At 52.5% G+C, this 16218-nt stretch overlaps 1 protein-coding gene across 1 annotated transcript in view; it reads left to right on the forward strand.

The window, feature by feature from the left end:
* The window catches only part of OBSCN (obscurin, cytoskeletal calmodulin and titin-interacting RhoGEF), a 164159-nt gene that overhangs the window by 50051 nt on the left and 97890 nt on the right, over window positions 1-16218 (forward strand). Inside the window, 17 exon segments of the mRNA XM_021714213.1 lie at window positions 2353-2650; window positions 6745-6794; window positions 6797-7096; window positions 8893-9165; window positions 9414-9692; window positions 9847-10113; window positions 10242-10511; window positions 11287-11553; window positions 11915-12181; window positions 12413-12525; window positions 12654-12807; window positions 12935-13096; window positions 13182-13286; window positions 14298-14564; window positions 14791-15060; window positions 15559-15825; window positions 15911-16177. Of these exon segments, the coding sequence (XP_021569888.1) occupies window positions 2353-2650; window positions 6745-6794; window positions 6797-7096; window positions 8893-9165; window positions 9414-9692; window positions 9847-10113; window positions 10242-10511; window positions 11287-11553; window positions 11915-12181; window positions 12413-12525; window positions 12654-12807; window positions 12935-13096; window positions 13182-13286; window positions 14298-14564; window positions 14791-15060; window positions 15559-15825; window positions 15911-16177 (3876 nt within the window).

The following is a 16218-nucleotide window of genomic DNA, read 5'->3' on the forward strand; positions in this document are numbered from 1 at the left end:
GGATATTTGAACAGCCTCCCAATCTTTTTTGGAATTATATCAACACTCAGCATTGGGTTATCAATGTTTTACCTGTTCTGGGACTGTCATCTGTGCTTCCACATGTATACAGAGGCTCTATCTGCACCTTTATGTGACAATCTAGACCCACATTTGTTTGAATGTCTGCAAAATAAGTGAAGAGCAGGAATTGGTAGATATGGGTCTGAGACATATGTGTGGTTGAAATTCTGTTTTCAAGCAAATCTTTGTGTTCAGTTAGAATACTCTATATCAAAATTTCTTTTGGGATTTAGATGATAGATTTAGTAATAAAAGGAATAAATACCTTATGGTCCATGGGCATACTCTGGTCAAATTGAATTACCATAGAAGCAACTGCTGACCAGTGAATATTGAGGTCATAGTATTTCCCCGAAGAGTCTCATATGTCTGCACCTTTCTGGCTGATTCATAGAGAAATCTGAGAATTTTGTTTTTCCATTGCTAGGAGAGTTTAACTTAAACTAGTGTTTGCCGTTGTCCAATATAGACCCCTGAGTGCCAGCATGTAGCTGTTGGTGTTGTATCAGTCTGTCATGGTTTGTGGATGGCCATAAATACCAAAAAGCACAGTATGTGATTCTTGACATGTTATTTAAATAGAATATGACATTTTATGCCAGCAAATTTGAAAAAAAGTCTTGACAAATTATTTAATTTCTAGAAAACTAAATAAAATTGGACCCAAGAGGAAATAGATAACCTATTATAACCTATTGAAAAGTAGAACCACCAGCAGCAGATCTTCACATCAAACAATGCTGAAGCTACAGGATCCTACTGAGGAATTCTTCCAAAGGCTCTGGAAAGAAATTATTCCATGTTCATGGAGATTCTCCTAGAGAATAGAAAAGGTCATCAAAACTAATCACAAATCCATGGTCTTTAAGGCCACGGGGGTCTCAGTGCAGGAATTAGCATTGTGAGCTGAGAAACAGACCTGGTTGGAAGTGGAGCTTACTCTCCTGCCCTCCCTCCTTTCTTCTGACCAAGGAGTCTGTGCAAGGTGTGAAAAAAGGATGATCTCTTCATCCTTGGTGCTTTGAACCTTTAACCCTAATGAACAAATGACAATAAATTTGGATCTGTAACTTATACCACACACAAAAGTCAACTGCAAGCTTAGGCAACATAGTGAGACTCTTTCTCTACCAAAAATAAAATATGAGCTGGGTATGGCGGTTTATGCCTGTAGTCCCAGCTACTACGAAGGCTGAGGTAGAAGAATCGCCTGAGCCCAGGAGGTCAAGGCTGCAGAGTGACATGCTCACACCACTGCATTCCAGTTGAGCAACAGAGAGAGACTCCATCTCTAAAAATAATAATTAAAAAAAAGTCAACTGGAGGTGGGTTAGAGACGTCAGTGTAAAAATTAAAATCACGAACACCTAAGATGAACACATTTAATGACTTCAGAGAAAGGAAAGATCTTGTAAGTAGAACCCAGATGCATTAACCACAATGAACAAGATTAATCTACTTGACCACACTAAAACTAAAGATGTCAGTTCATCAGAAGACTATAGGAGACTGTAAAAAGGTATATACGTGGGGAAGATATTTACAATACACATATGTAATTCCCAACTCTCTGGATTAAAATATGAAAAGGAGACTGGGCTTAGGGGACCCAGCCTATATCCCCTGCTACTCCTGGGCAGAGGTGAGCAGATTCTTTGAGCCCAGGAAGTCAAGGTTGCAGGGAGTTATGATTGCACCACTACACTACAGCATAGACAACAGAGTGAGACCCTGTCTCTAAAAAAATAAAATAATACAAAGTTATAAATATATAAAATTTCCTAAAAATGAATCTAGAAAAAACGACACTCTTGATTATTGAGTTGCACAACAGAGGAACAAAAATGATCAGCCCCACCCATCCATAGGGGCCACAAGCGTGAGTCCTCCTGACAGGCCCATGGGCCACAGGAGATCCAGGCTCCCACCAATGCTACCGCTGATTCTCTTGATACAGGCAGGAGCAGAGTTTTAGTACTCAAGCCCTGGGGGGAGAGCAAGCCCCTCTTTGATGGGAGGTATGTGGCCTCCCCACCCAGTCCTTTCCCTGGGAGAGCCCTGCACAGAGGGCCTGTCACGTACTCCAACTGGGACAGCTCACTGCATGAGCAGGATGGATGGAGAATGGTGGTGACTTGTGTGACAGGCACTGGGGCCTCTAACCACATGGCTCATGCAGAGCCTGGACAAGGACCTGTCCCTCCTGCCTCCCGTCCAACCTTCCCTTCCCAATGCCCTCTTCCCACTTGGATGGTGTCTTTGACCTATGCCCCTTCCTGTGTGTTCCAGAGCCTAAGGTGGTGTTTGCTAAGGAGCAGGTGGTGCCCTGTGAAGTGCGGGCTGAGGCGGGGACCAGTGCCACGCTGAGCTGCGAGGTGGCCCAGGCGCAGACAGAGGTGACGTGGTTCAAGGATGGGAAGAAGCTGAGCTCGAGCTCAAGGGTGTGCGTGGAGGCTGCAGGTTGCACACGGCGGCTGGTGGTGCAGAAGACGGGCAAGTCAGATGCCGGGGAGTACAGCTGCGAGGCCAGGGGCCAGAGGTTCAGCTTCCGCCTGGATGTGGCAGGTGGGTGCTTTGGGGACAAGAGGTCAGCTTGCTGAAGATGAGGGTGAGACTGGTTTAGCCCCTCGGCTGCCCTGGGGACTTCCACTGACTCCATCCATCTCTTTTCCCTTCCCTCTCCTCCCAGTCTTATGCCTGTGGTTGAGCCAGGATGCCATGTGAGGATGGAGTATTAGAAGGATGGGTCCCTTCTTAACACCTCGGGTGTAGTTTCCACGCAGTAGTGCTGGGTCTTAGTCTCAGGTTCCCAGTGTCTGTGCAGAACCTTCCTGCTGTTCTTTGGTGTCAGGATTCAGGCTTACTTTAGCCCTTGTGGTCTGAGGTGTCTCCATCTGAGGGAACATAACTAGACTTCTCTTGGATTTTCTGGACATTCTGGATGTCCTTACCCAGCATCACATGAGGTTATACCACTCACAAATGTGTGAATTTCCTAGACTATGATAAGGGGAAATGGTCACTCCATCATACTTGGAATTATTTGAAGACTGAACTTTGGATTTTCAAAGCTTTAGGTGCTATGGGAAACTCTTTCCTCCTTCCACATGCATCTTGAAGCTCCCTCTGCACTGACTCGTGGCAAAATGTAGATCTGTGTTTTGTTGTACTCTCTGTGTAAAGTAAGAACATGGCATAGGTTGGTAGATGTGCACCTGCAAGGTCTGGAATGCTTTCGTCATAGCAGATCTTGATTTCTTCTGCCTTCAATGGTGATATCCTGTGTTGGTGCACCGGAAGTTGACATACATGTTTAGAAGTGGACAGGAGTATGAGGTGTATGACACACTGGCAAACTCTAACAGAAGTGTGTCCTGTAGGTGCAGCTCTTGCCAGGGCAAGCAGGGTTCATTTCATCGTATTTCTATGGCAATTAGTTTGTGTCTTTGCCTTCCTGCCTGATTCGTAGCGATGTCTGGGAACCAGTTGTAGTTTCCTGTTGTCAGGCTGTGTTGAGGTTCCACTCAATTTTCTCAGTGCCACCACAGAATAGCTTGGCATTGTTTCTGTGTATATGTACCTTGATATATAAGGGCTTGTTGTGTGTATAGGTTCCAGAAAACCCATGATGCATCTTTCTGACAAATTACTTGAATAGATTATGACATTATTTTCTGCAAGTAAACTTGAAAAGTTTTGAGAAATTTTCCAGTTCCTGGAAAGCTACATCAAAACAAGAAGAAATAGCTCAAAAAACCCTATAATCTCTTGAAGAAATAGAAATATGATTAAAGCAACTCCACAGAGGAAACTCTAAGTTCGGTTTCTCTACTGGTTCATTGTACCAAACATTCTAGAAAGAAATTATTGCACGTTCATGGCAATTCTTCAAGGGAATAAGAGGGATCGTATACTCTCCAATATATTTTATGGAAATGGCATAATTTGAAAACTAAATCTGACATTAAAGCATTAAGAATTGAAATTAGAGACCAATTTCTTATGGATACTAATGCCATATAATATAGAAGTATTAGCTGGATGAGGTGGTACATGCCTGTCATCCCAGCCACTCAGGAGGTTGAGTCAGGAGGATTGCTTGTGGCCAGGAGGTAGAGTCTGCAAATGGTCTATGATTTCACGACTGCACTGCAGCCTGGGTGACAAAGGGAGATTCAGTCTCAGGGAAAAAAAACAAAAAACAAAAGAAAGAAAAAAAGAAATATTGACAGAGTATCTGGAGCAGTATCAAAGAGCGTAATACACTGTAATTAAGGTTCTAACCCAGGAGCACATGGCTGGCTTAACATCAGAACAGTGGAAAATCCACATTATATATTATGTGGTCAAAAGAGATGAAGTGAGTGTTCATTGTCATAAATGCAGAATCAATGTGCTTGATAAAAGTGTTCATGTCACTACCAGAAGTTTCTCAAATTCAGCAAACATTCATGTTTGAAAAGTTCTTAACCAACTAGTTATAAAAAGATTACTACTAAATTTGATAAAAGGTACTATGGAAAACAACAGTAGACATCGCACTTCAATGGGAAACCTTGAAAGCTTTTTCCTTTAATTAGAACATCTCAAGTGGGCCCCTGCCATATCATGTGTCCAACATCATTGTACAGGTACTAAGGAGAAATCTAAAATAAAGGGATACAATTGGGATAAATTGAAAGTAGATTTCACAGATGTTTGATGATTAACATGGAAAATAGAAAGATGTGTTTTTGAGTTGGAGAGTTGAGGAAGATTGCCACATACAAAATACACAAAACACTTCTCTACTTATAGACTAGCAAAGGAGAACTGGAGAATGACATTTTAAGATAATTACAGTAGCTTCCATGGTATCATGCTTTCTAGATGCATGTCTAGTGAAACTAGTCTAAGGTGTCTGAGGGGGAAACTATTAAATATTTTAGAGGATGTATAAATAAATGGGAGCTATGCAAAAGAGACACAAATACATCCGCTCCTGACCACAGAAGAAAGTTCTATTTGGAGAGGGTATGAAAATTGATAAGTAAATTCTGTGAACCAAAGTTCTCTGAAGAGGAATCTAGAGGAAAGAGACTTTATTCCAGTGCACGGTTTCAACCTGGGCCATGGCAGCCTCTGGTGCAAAAGCTAGTTGTGGTATAGAGAGAAAAGAGAAGGCTTGGGTTTTATAGTTAATGGTTCCGCTTAGCCTCCAATCACGTTTATTTATTCAAATGTCAGGTTGAAACTTGTTTGTTTCTGATGACTGATATTGCTGATCCTTGATTGGTCAATACAGCTGAGCCCTGATTGGCCAAGGCAAGTGAGGTCTGATTGGTTGGTTGGGTCAGGTAGGCTTTAAGAGTTTCCAAGATAAAGTGGTACGAGTTTTCAGAGAGTACTTGTGTGACCCCTAGTCTGCAAGTTGCCTTTCGACTTTTTAAAAATTTATGACTATTAGCCACGTGGAATCTATTGTGAAGGACTAGTTTATTCTGTTTCACATTTTTCATAATTCCACTGGACTAGTGGAATTAAAGCTTCACTAAGAAAAGAAAGTGAGAGCATCTTACTGTCACATGGCAGGACTTATAAAGCCCTATCATGAGGACAGATGGGTTTCAATGCAGGGAGAGATAAAATGACCCAAGGACCATGATAGTGATTCCTGAGATAGACCCCCCCTTTTATGGTGGTGTTGGGGTTGATGTTCAGAGAATGGATGGCCTTCACATAAATGGTGATAAGACCATGCAGCCATACAGATGTATGTATGAAATAAAATCAGATGAACCTCTACCTCACACCACACACAAACATCACCTCCAGGAGCAGTAAAATCTACAATGTGAGAGATCATAACTCAGCAGAAAATATGGATTTGAGAATGACCTCAGAGCACTAAATGAATAAATGCACACACCAGAAATGACAAATTGCATCCTTGCGTCTATTAACACTAAGACTTGGGGATGGGCATAGGGGCTCACACCTGCCATCCCAGTGCTTTCAGAGGTAAAGGCAGGAGGATTGCTTGAGGCCAGGAGTTTGAGGTTAGAGTGCAATGTTCTTACTTTACACAGAGATTGCAACAAAGCACACTGCACTCTAGCCTGGGTGATAGAGTGAGACCCTGTCTCTAAAAACAAAACAAAGCAAAAACCAAACAAAAAGTAAGACCTTTATATCATCTGAAGACACCTTAAGAGTGAGCAGGCAAGGCCTAAAAATGGGAGCATAATTACACAAACCTAACAGTCAAGGCCCCAGCATATAAACATATATGAGCTCCAAAAGCGAGTATGAAAAAGTCAGATAGTGCTCTTGATTGCTGAGTAAAAGTTGCACCACCCACTCAAAGGTACTGCATGCGTGAGTCCCCCTGATGGGCCCTGGAACAATGGAAGGTCCAGGATCCCACCGAGGCCACAGCTGACCCTCCCAACACAAGCAGGAACAGAGTCTTAGGACTCGAACTCTGCACTGTCACATGGAGACTAACTGGCCACTCCATGAGAGGGGTTGAGGGTTTTTTCACACAGTCCCTCACATGGGGGAGCCCTGCACAGAGAAGCTGTTACATGTCCCTGCCTAGGACAGCCCACAGTGTGGGCAGGACAGATGGAGAATGGTGGTGACTTTTGTGATAGGGGCTAGAGCCTCCAGCCACACAACCATTTCCTTTCTTCCTCCCAGCCAACCTTCTCTTCCTAGTGCTGCCTTCCTTATCTGGATGGTATCTCTGACCCATGTTTCTCCCCATGTGTACTAGAGTCCAAGGTGGTGTTTGCCAAGGAGCAGACAGTGCCCCGCGAGGTGCAGGCTGAAGTGGGGGCCAGTGCCATGCTGAGCTGTGAGGTGGCCCAGGCGCAGACAGAGGTGATGTGGTTCAAGGATGGGAAGAAGCTGAGCTCCGGTGCAAGGGTGCGTGTGGAGGCTGTGGGCTGTGCACGACGGCTGGTGGTGCAGCAGGCAGGCAAGGCAGACGCTGGGGAGTACAGCTGCGAGGCTGGAGGCCAGAAGCTCTGCTTCCATCTGGATGTGGCAGGTAGGTACTTATCATACTAACTTAGCCTCATTTAGTAGTGGTGGTGCAACTGACTAACACACCTGCTGCCCTTCCCAGGAGCCTTCTTGACGTCTCCCACCCACCTACTTCCATTTCACAACCTTGGCTGTGCCCAGGCTGGTTGGGTGGGAGGGGTGTGTGGGAGAGAAAGGGGTCCTTTTAACCTGGAATGGTATATCCACTCAGTAATGCTGAATCATACCTTCTGAACACCTTCCTATAACTCTCCTGGTTACCTTGGTGTCCAGGTCTCTGGCTTAGTCTGGCCCTGTGGTCTGAGGTAGACCAGTTGTCTCTCCTGGGAACGTGAATATTCTTCTATCATTTGTTAGTTCACAAATGCCCTACCTTCAGCACCACTTGGGGGTTCTCCCTTGTGAGACACTCAAATTCATATGAACCATGATGTGGGAAGTTTTGTCTACACGATCCTATGTGGAATTCTCTGCAGATTGAACTTTGGTTATCAAAGCTTTAGGCATTCCAAAACTCTGGTTCTGGCTTTCACAGGGGTCTAGAAGTTCTCTATGCACCCCCACGTGGCAAATTTAGGCTTATTAGAAAGCTGCAGCCAGTTGTATCAAGGCAGAAAGATGAACAGATCAGGGAACAGAAGAGTGAGTTCAGACACAGATCTTTCCTGAGGGACACTCCTGTCCACTCTTTTATGAACACCTTTGCAAGGAGTAACAAAAAAGATTTTTTTTTTAAAGAGATGGTTCTTGTACTATTGCCCAGGGGAGGGTACAGAGGAGTGATCATAGTCCATTGCAGTCCCCAACTCCTGGGGTTAAGTGATCCTCTCCCCTCAGCCTCCTGAATAACTGGGCCTACAGGCATGCACCATCACGCCTGGCTAATTATTTGATTTCAGGATGATTTTTTAAATGAAAGTTTTGAGGCCCTTAACCCACATGGAACAAAAAATCATCTGGCATCTCTCACCACATTTCAGGTGAGTTAGAGATCTCCAGGTAGCAGGTAAAACCATAGCACTTTGAGATGATGACATAGATTGGTTGAAGCCTTCAAGGTTTTTTTTGATGGAACATAATACAAAAAATGGAAAAAGCAACTGCAAAATGCACTAACTTAGACTGGAGCAAGAATGACATATTGAACTATATTAAAATGAAAAATTGGAGGTTGGGTGCAGTGGCTTATGCCTGCAATCCCATCTCTTTGAGAAGCCAAGGTAGAAAGATTGCTTGAAGCTTGGAGTTTGAGACCAGCCTGGGAAACACAGCAAGACCTCATTTCTATTTAACAAAATAGTAAAAATTAAAAAAAAAAAAACAGCAAAAAACTTTGATTCATGGAAAACACCATAAGAGAATAAACCCCAATCAACAGGGTGGAAGAAAAGTTTTTGAACATGTAAATAGAGTTTCTAAAATGAATATTAAAAAGATAGTGCTATTGATTATTGGACTCAGGCCCTGCACTGTTAGGTGGAGACTTGTCAGGCGGAGTCTAGTCCCCTTAGCAAGGCGGGGTGAGGGGGAGGTGCAGCCTCCCCACCTCATACCTTCCATGTGGGGAGCCCTGCACAGAGGAACCAGCAGGTGACCCTGCCTGAAACAGCCCAAAGCGTGAGCAGGACGGATGGAGAATGGTGACTTGTGTGACAGGCACTGGAGCCTCTAGCTATATGGCTTGTGCAGAGCATGGATGAGGTCCTGTTCCTCCTGCCTCTTGTTCGGCTTTCCCTTCTCAGTGCTGCCTTCTTAACCTGAATGGCGTCTCTGATCTGTGTCCCTCTCTGTGTGTTCCAGAGCCCAAGGTGTTTGCCAAGGAGCAGGCAGCACCCCAAGAGGTGCGGGCGGAGGCAGGAGCCAGTGCCACGTTGAACTGTGAGGTAGTCCTGGCACAGACGGAGGTGACATGGTTCAAGGACAGGAAGAAGCTGAGCTCAGGCTCAAGGGTGCACATAGAGGCTGTGGGCTGCACGCGGCGGCTGGTGGTACAGCAGGCGGGCAAGGCGGATGCTGGGGAGTACAGCTGTGAAGCTGGGGGCCAGAGGCTCTGCTTCCACCTGGACGTGGCAGGTGGGTGCCAGGGCTGGGGTTGGTTTGTGGAGGTGAGGGCCACACTACAGGGCCCTGGGACTCTGTGTGGTGGCTGGTGCTGCTTTGGACTTGACAGTGTGGCCCTTTGCAGGGCCATGGCCCTGGAGGTGCCCTCCCCCGCCCCTGTTGGTCTTCTCTCTTCTCCTTGCCCTGAGAGGGCAGGGTGAGTCCAGCGATGCCCTGGTCCCTGCGCTCACAACTCCTCCCCCCCTCCCCTGTAGAGCCAGAGCCTAAGCCCCAAGCTGCGGAGAAATCCGGGCGCAGGGAGCCCCTGGTGGTCAGGGAGTATGAAGACATCGTCCTGACTGCTTCGCTAGCCACGCCGTCTGTGGCCGCGGTGACCTGGCTCAAGGATGGCGTGGAGATCCGCCGTAGCAAGCGGCACGAAACAGCTAGTGAGGGGGACACTCACACGCTGACAGTGCGCGGTGCACAGGTGCTGGACAGCGCGGTGTACAGCTGTCGCGTGGACGCCGTGGGCCAGGACTTCCTGGTGCAGGTGGAAGGTGAGCAAGGGGCACTGGCGGGACGATGGCGGGAGAGGGACGGGGCTGGGGTGCGAGCTGGGGCTGGGCAGGGACTGGGGCTGCGGGCGGGCAAGGGGCGGGTGGAGCCACAGGCCTTGCACGCAGCCGGCTGACGTGCCCCCTGTGCCTGCAGAGGTCCCGGCCAGGTTTACCCGGAACCTGGCGCCTGCGAGGGGCGAGCTGGGCGGTTCGGCAACATTGTCCTGCGAGCTGAGCCCCGCGGAGGCCGAGGTGGAGTGGCGCTGTGGGGCCGCACAGCTGTGGCCGGGCAAGCGCTTTCAGATGGCCGCTGCTGGGCCGGTGCGGTCGCTCACCGTGTGCGGCCTGCGCCCTGAGGACGCGGGCGAGTACACGTGCCAGAGTCGCCACGACCGCACCAGTGCTCACCTCAGTGTCAGCGGTAAGCGGGCAGGGCGCGGCGGGGCTAGCTGGCAGGGAGCTTTCCTGGGCGGCTTCCAGGAGGAGGTGCTCGCCTGAACTTGGGGCCCCTGTCCCTCCCTCCCCTCAAGCCAAGCTCCCTCTCCGCAGTGCCCCGCGTGGTCAAGTTCACATCCGGGCTGAGCGCCGTGATGGCGGAGGAGGGTGGGGAGGCCACCTTCCAGTGCGTGGTGTCCCCCGACGACGCGGCAGTCACGTGGTACCGGGACGGTGCTCCACTGCAGCCCAGCGAGAAGTGTGTCATGTCGCAGAGCGGGGCCGGCCACAGCCTGACGCTGTCGGGCCTGGCGCTGGAGGACGCAGGCCAGATCACAGTGGAGGCTGAGGGTGCCTCTTCCTCGGCTGCCTTGCGGGTCCGAGGTGAGCGTGGACTCCTCCCTGGGCTGGTCCCACAGGTGCTGCGCAGCTGGCCCGTGTCAGGATGGTCTGACTGACCTTTGGGGATGCCGAGGTCTGTGGGCTGCAAGAAAGAGACCCAGAAGAGTCTGAGGGTTCAGCAGCCTTTTCCTTAGGGGAGAGGATAGAATCCCGCAGGTGCATCGGGTGGGGAAAAGGCATAAGTTGGGGCAGTTCAGTAAGGCTTTGTGAAGGAGGTGAGCCCACCTGAGCTTGGTGGACGGTAGGGAAGAGGGAGTGGGTTACAGCCCCTGCACGCAGAGGCAGGAAGCGGGATAAGCTTCCCACGCCGGAGCTTCACCTGAAGGGAAGCAGGAGTCCTGGCGGATTCCTGAGTGAGGGGATAATGCAGGCAGGTTCACCTTCTGGGGAGACCACGGGGCAGCCTGTGGCCTGTCAGAGCCTGTTTTAGTTCCTCGCTGCATGCAGGAGTCTGGGCCCCATCCCGATGCAGCCGCGTCTGGGCGAGGCCGCCTGTACCACCGATTCCGGGCTGGGTGCGTCCTCTCGGCCCACTCAGGAGCGCCGGCAGGTTCAGGAGAAGCGCCGGCGGCGGGGGCGGGCTGGGGACGGAGCCCTCGGAGTGTGTAGCCTTCCTGGCCAGGGCCGAGTCCTGCTAGGAGTCGGATCGTGGGGCCGCGGTGGGAAGCTCGGCCATGCCGGGATCGGGGCGGCACCGGGGGTCTCGGCTTCCTCGAGGGGGCGACGCCATCGCAACCTCCTGGTCCTGTGCCCCCAGAGGCGCCAGTGTTGTTCCGGAGGAAGCTGGAGCCACAGACGGTGGAGGAGCGAGGCTCGGTGACTCTAGAAGTGGAGCTGACGCGGCCGTGGCCGGCGCTGAAGTGGACGCGGAACGCTGCGGCCCTGGCGCCCGGCGATAACGTGGAGATCCACGCCGAGGGCACGCGCCACCGCCTGGTCCTGCACCGCGTGGGCTTCGCCGACCGCGGCTTCTTCGGCTGCGAAACCCCGGACGACAAGACGCAGGCCAAGCTCACCGTGGAGAGTAAGCCTTGGGGCGGGTCCTGAGGCGGAGCATGAGGGAAGGGGAGGGGGCAAAGAGGCGGAAGGAGCGCTCCCTGCAGGTGCAGGCCCTGGGGCTCAGCTGAGGAGGGAATGGGAGTGGGCCCTCCAGGGCAGGGGCTGGGGCTGGGGTGAGGGAGGTTCTGGCCTGTGAGGCAGGGTCTCGAATGGAGGGGCGGGCCTGGGTGTGGGACCTTGTGTTCTGCGAGGAAGGGCAGGCAGGCCTCTTGCCAGGGCCTTCCTTGAGCTCTGGCCTCTGGGGAAAGCCGGCTGTGCCCATCTGGGGCCTGAGGGCAGCATCTCGGTGCAGCAACTGACTGGAGTTTCTGCCTGCGTTTCTACAGTGCGCCAGATTCGGCTCGTGCGCGGCCTGCAGGCAGTGGAAGCACGGGAACAGGGCACAGCCACCATGGAGGTGGAGCTGTCACACGCTGAGGTAGAAGGCAGCTGGACTCGAGATGGCCTGCGGCTCCAGTCAGGGCCCACGTGCCAGCTGGATGTGCGGGGCACCACCCACACCCTCAGGCTCTCGGGGCTGCGGCCAGAGGACAGCGGTCTCGTGGCCTTCAAGGCCGAGGGTGTGCACACGTCAGCGCGGCTCATGGTCACTGGTGCGTGGGGCAGGCAGGACACATTCCAAGCACTCCCACTCTGTCCCTGAGGGAGCCAGGGAGGCAGGTGGGGACCATGGGGATAGGAACTCCTGCCTGGGAACTCATTCTCAGAGCCAACTGTGACTCCACCCAGCATGGGCACCACCCCAACCACCCCAAACACGGCCCATCTTCACCGGAAAGCGTCTCCAAGCCCTTCCTCTCTTTCCTTTTCCCTGCTGCCCCCAGAGCTGCCAGTGAGGTTCAGCTGCCCGTTGCAGGATGTGGTAGTCACAGAGAAGGAGAAGGTGACCCTGCAGTGTGAGCTGTCACGTCCCAACGTCGATGTGCGCTGGCTGAAGGTGCCTTGGTCTCCCTCCTTCCCCAGGGGCCCCTTTCCCCGCTCATCATCTCTCACACTGGTTGGCCGGAGAGCGGGACCAGCGGGCCAGGCTATCCCAGTGCCTGACCATGACTCTGGGCTCCACAGGATGGTGTGGAGCTGCGGGCCGGCAAGGCAGTGGGCATCGTAGCCCAGGGTGCCTGCAGGAACCTCACTATCTACCGCTGTGAGCTTGCTGACCAGGGCGTGTACGTGTGCGATGCCCAAGATGCTCAGAGCTCTGCCTCTGTGAGGGTGCAAGGTAAGGGTGGAGCGAGGGAGGTGGGGAACCGCCTCTGCCCACCCACTGCCCGGGAGGTGCTCAGCATGTTGGTGGGGTAGGCCTGGAGGTGTGGCCTGGGTGCAGCAGGTCCTCCCTTTCGCTTCAGGTCGCAATGTCCAGATTGTGAGGCCCCTGGAGGATGTGGAGGTGACAGAGAAGGCTGGCGCCACCTTTTCCTGCACGGTGTCTCATGATGAGGTGCCTGCCCAGTGGTTCCGGGAGGGCAGCAGGCTGCGGCCCAGTGACAACGTGCGCATTCGCCAGGAAGGTGTGTGGTCAGTGGAAGGCAGGCAGGTGGGGGCCTTGTGCCTGGGATACCCTTCCCCCCACGTGCTGAGTGGCCCTGTCCCCAGGAAGGACATACACGCTTATGTACCGGAGGGTTTTGGCGGAAGATGCAGGAGAGATCAAGTTTGTAGCTGAAAATGCAGAATCACGAGCCCAACTCCGAGTGCAAGGTGAGGCGGGGCTTGAATATGTGTTCGTGTGTGCATGTGGGTATGTACATGCACGTGAGGTTGTGTATGTACATGTGCAAGCGTATGAGGGTATGTGAGCATGTGTATGCATGTGCGTGTGTGTGTGCTTTGTGGGCGCACATGTGTACATGTGTGGTGTGTGTGCACACATGTGTGGATCTATGTGTACATGTGTGTGTGTTTGCGTGTGGGTGAGTGTGCACACATGTATGCACATGTGTGTGGATGGGTGTGCACATGCACATGTCTATCAGAATGACCCAGAACAGAACTGAGGAGCCCTGGTACCCCCTTAGGACCTGGGCAGCAGTGACATAGGAGGAGGGTAGCGGGAGGAAGGATGAGGGTGAGAGAAATGGCCTTAGGCATCTTATTTGTTTATACGGAGGTACTGGGGAACTCCCCCTCCTGGACTGTAGAGCACAGGCAGGGGGATGGAGGAGGGGGGTGGTGGTGGGATGAGTCCTACCTGGTAGCCATAAAGACAGTCAGGGAAGTGGCCCTGACTGAGGGAGGGCATGTCTGTGGACAGGTGGGACAGGAATGTGGCAGGGACATGTGGGATAGAACATGGACGTGTGGGGCTGGGGTACGTGGGCCCAATGTGAGTGCTTGAGGAGAGAACTGGGAAAGGGGCATGAGGAATGGGGTGAGTGTGGGGTGAGGCCATGTGGAGCACAACATACTCTTGGCCCTGGGCAGGGTGTGCATAGCAGGGCACCAAGGGGTGATATGTGAGTGGGCAATGTGGGGTGTGACGTGGTCCTTTGAGGGTATGCAGGGAGGAGGTGGGGCACCTTCGTTGCATGCAATGGGTCCTAGACCAGCTCAGAGGGGGAACACTTGGCCTGGGCTCCTGTTGGGCCCATGCAGGCACGAACTGCGGGGATCCAGCCTTGGCTGCTGGAGACCCCAAGTGGCTTGCTGGAATCTGGGCACAGGAGCTCTGAACCAGGAATCTGATCCTTCTCCCTGCTGGCCACACCCTAGAGCTGCCAGTGACCCTTCTGCGCCCACTGCGGGACAAGATCGCCATGGAGAAGCACCGTGGTGTGCTGGAGTGCCAGGTGTCCCGGGCCAGTGCCCAAGTACGGTGGTTCAAGGGCAACCAGGAACTGCAGCCTGGTCCCAAGTATGAGCTGGTCAGTGATGGTCTCTACCGAAAGCTGATCATCAGTGACGTGCAGCCTGAGGATGAGGACACCTACACCTGCGATGCTGGTGATGTCAAGACCAGTGCCCAGTTGTTTGTGGAAGGTGCAGTAGGCAGCTTTCTGGGTCATGGGGGTTGCTGGCTACCACACTTTACTCTGTGCTTTAGGAGCTGCAGTGTCTGAGAAGGGCCTGGCTGGGCATCTGGTAGCAGGGAGGATGCTAGCTCGTGTGGTGGGGTCAGGGTTCATTTTCAGGAGGGAACCAGAGCCTGCAGGAGGGGTGGCTGGTCCCCCTGCAGGGCCCACCAGTGACCACACCTTCTCCATAGAACAATCAATCACCATCGTGCGGGGTCTGCAGGATGTGACAGTGATGGAGCCTGCACCTGCCTGGTTCGAGTGTGAGACCTCTATCCCCTCGGTACGGCCACCCAAATGGCTCCTGGGGAAGACAGTGCTGCAGGCAGGTGGGAATGTGGGCCTGGAGCAGGAGGGCACAGTGCATCGGCTAACTCTGCAGCGCACCTGCTCTACCATGACCGGGCCTGTGCACTTCACCATTGGCAAGTCCCGCTCCTCTGCTCGCCTTGTTGTCTCAGGTGAGTGGTCTAACCTGGCGGTTGGATACTGCAGGACAGGCCCTGGAGGGGACAAGGCTCAGGGTCCCAGGAAGGCCAAGGCCGAGCTGTGGTGGACAGGCAGGGCCTTGGACAGGCTTCAGCCACAGGCAGAGACAGGAGAGGGCCACAAGTGGGTACTACTTAGGGCTATGGGTGGGCATGGCTCAGGACCACATATGGACATAGTTCAGGGTTATGGGTGGACATAGTTTAGGGCCATGAATGGATAGAGTTCAGTACCGAAGGGAACACAGCTCAGGACCACACATGGACATAACTCAGGATCATGTGTGAATATAGCTCAGGGCTATGGGTGGACACAGTTCAGGACAACACAATTCAAGGGTCATGTGCAGTTCAAGGGCTGTGAGCAGGCACAGTTTTGGCTAGGAGTAGATATGGCTCAGGGCTTGGCAGGCAGGGTGGTGTGGTGATTTTCCATGGCCCTGCAACCCGGCCTCTTCCCACTCCCTGCAGACATCCCTGTGGTCCTCACACGCCCGCTGGAACCCAAGGTGGGGCGTGAGCTGCAGTCAGTTGTTCTGTCCTGCGACTTCCGGCCAGCGCCCAAGGCCGTGCAGTGGTACAAGGATGACATGCCCCTCTCTCCATCTGACAAGTTCAAGATGAGCCTGGAGGGCCAGATGGCTGAGCTGCGCGTCCTCCGGCTCACACCTACTGATGCCGGTGTCTATCGGTGCCAGGCGGGTAGTGCCCAGAGCAGCACAGAGGTCACCGTGGAAGGTGGGATGTATGGGTGCCAAGAGGTTCTTGGGGGTTGAGGGTGGCTGGCAATGTGGGCACTGAGGCCCTGGTGTGCCCCTTGCAGCACGGGAGGTGACAGTGACACAGCCACTGCAGGATGCCAAGGCCACAGAGGAGGACCGTGTCTACTTCTCGTGTGAGCTGTCCCATGAGGATGAGGAAGTTGAATGGTCACTCAACAGCATACCTCTGTACAATGACAGCTTCCATGAGATCATGCATGAGGGTCGGCGCCACACGCTGGTGCTGAAAAGCGTGAGGCAGGCTGACACGGGCACGGTGTGTGCCTCCTCCCCCAAGGTGTTAGCTTCTGCCCGCCTGGAGGTCCGAGGTGAGCCATTGGTGGGGCCGAGGGGTCCTGCATATAGGGAG

The sequence above is a fragment of the Carlito syrichta genome, unplaced genomic scaffold (assembly GCF_000164805.1).
Source record: "Carlito syrichta isolate Samal-C Ts95f unplaced genomic scaffold, Tarsius_syrichta-2.0.1 Scaffold305332, whole genome shotgun sequence".
NCBI classification, from domain to species: Eukaryota; Metazoa; Chordata; class Mammalia; order Primates; family Tarsiidae; genus Carlito; species Carlito syrichta.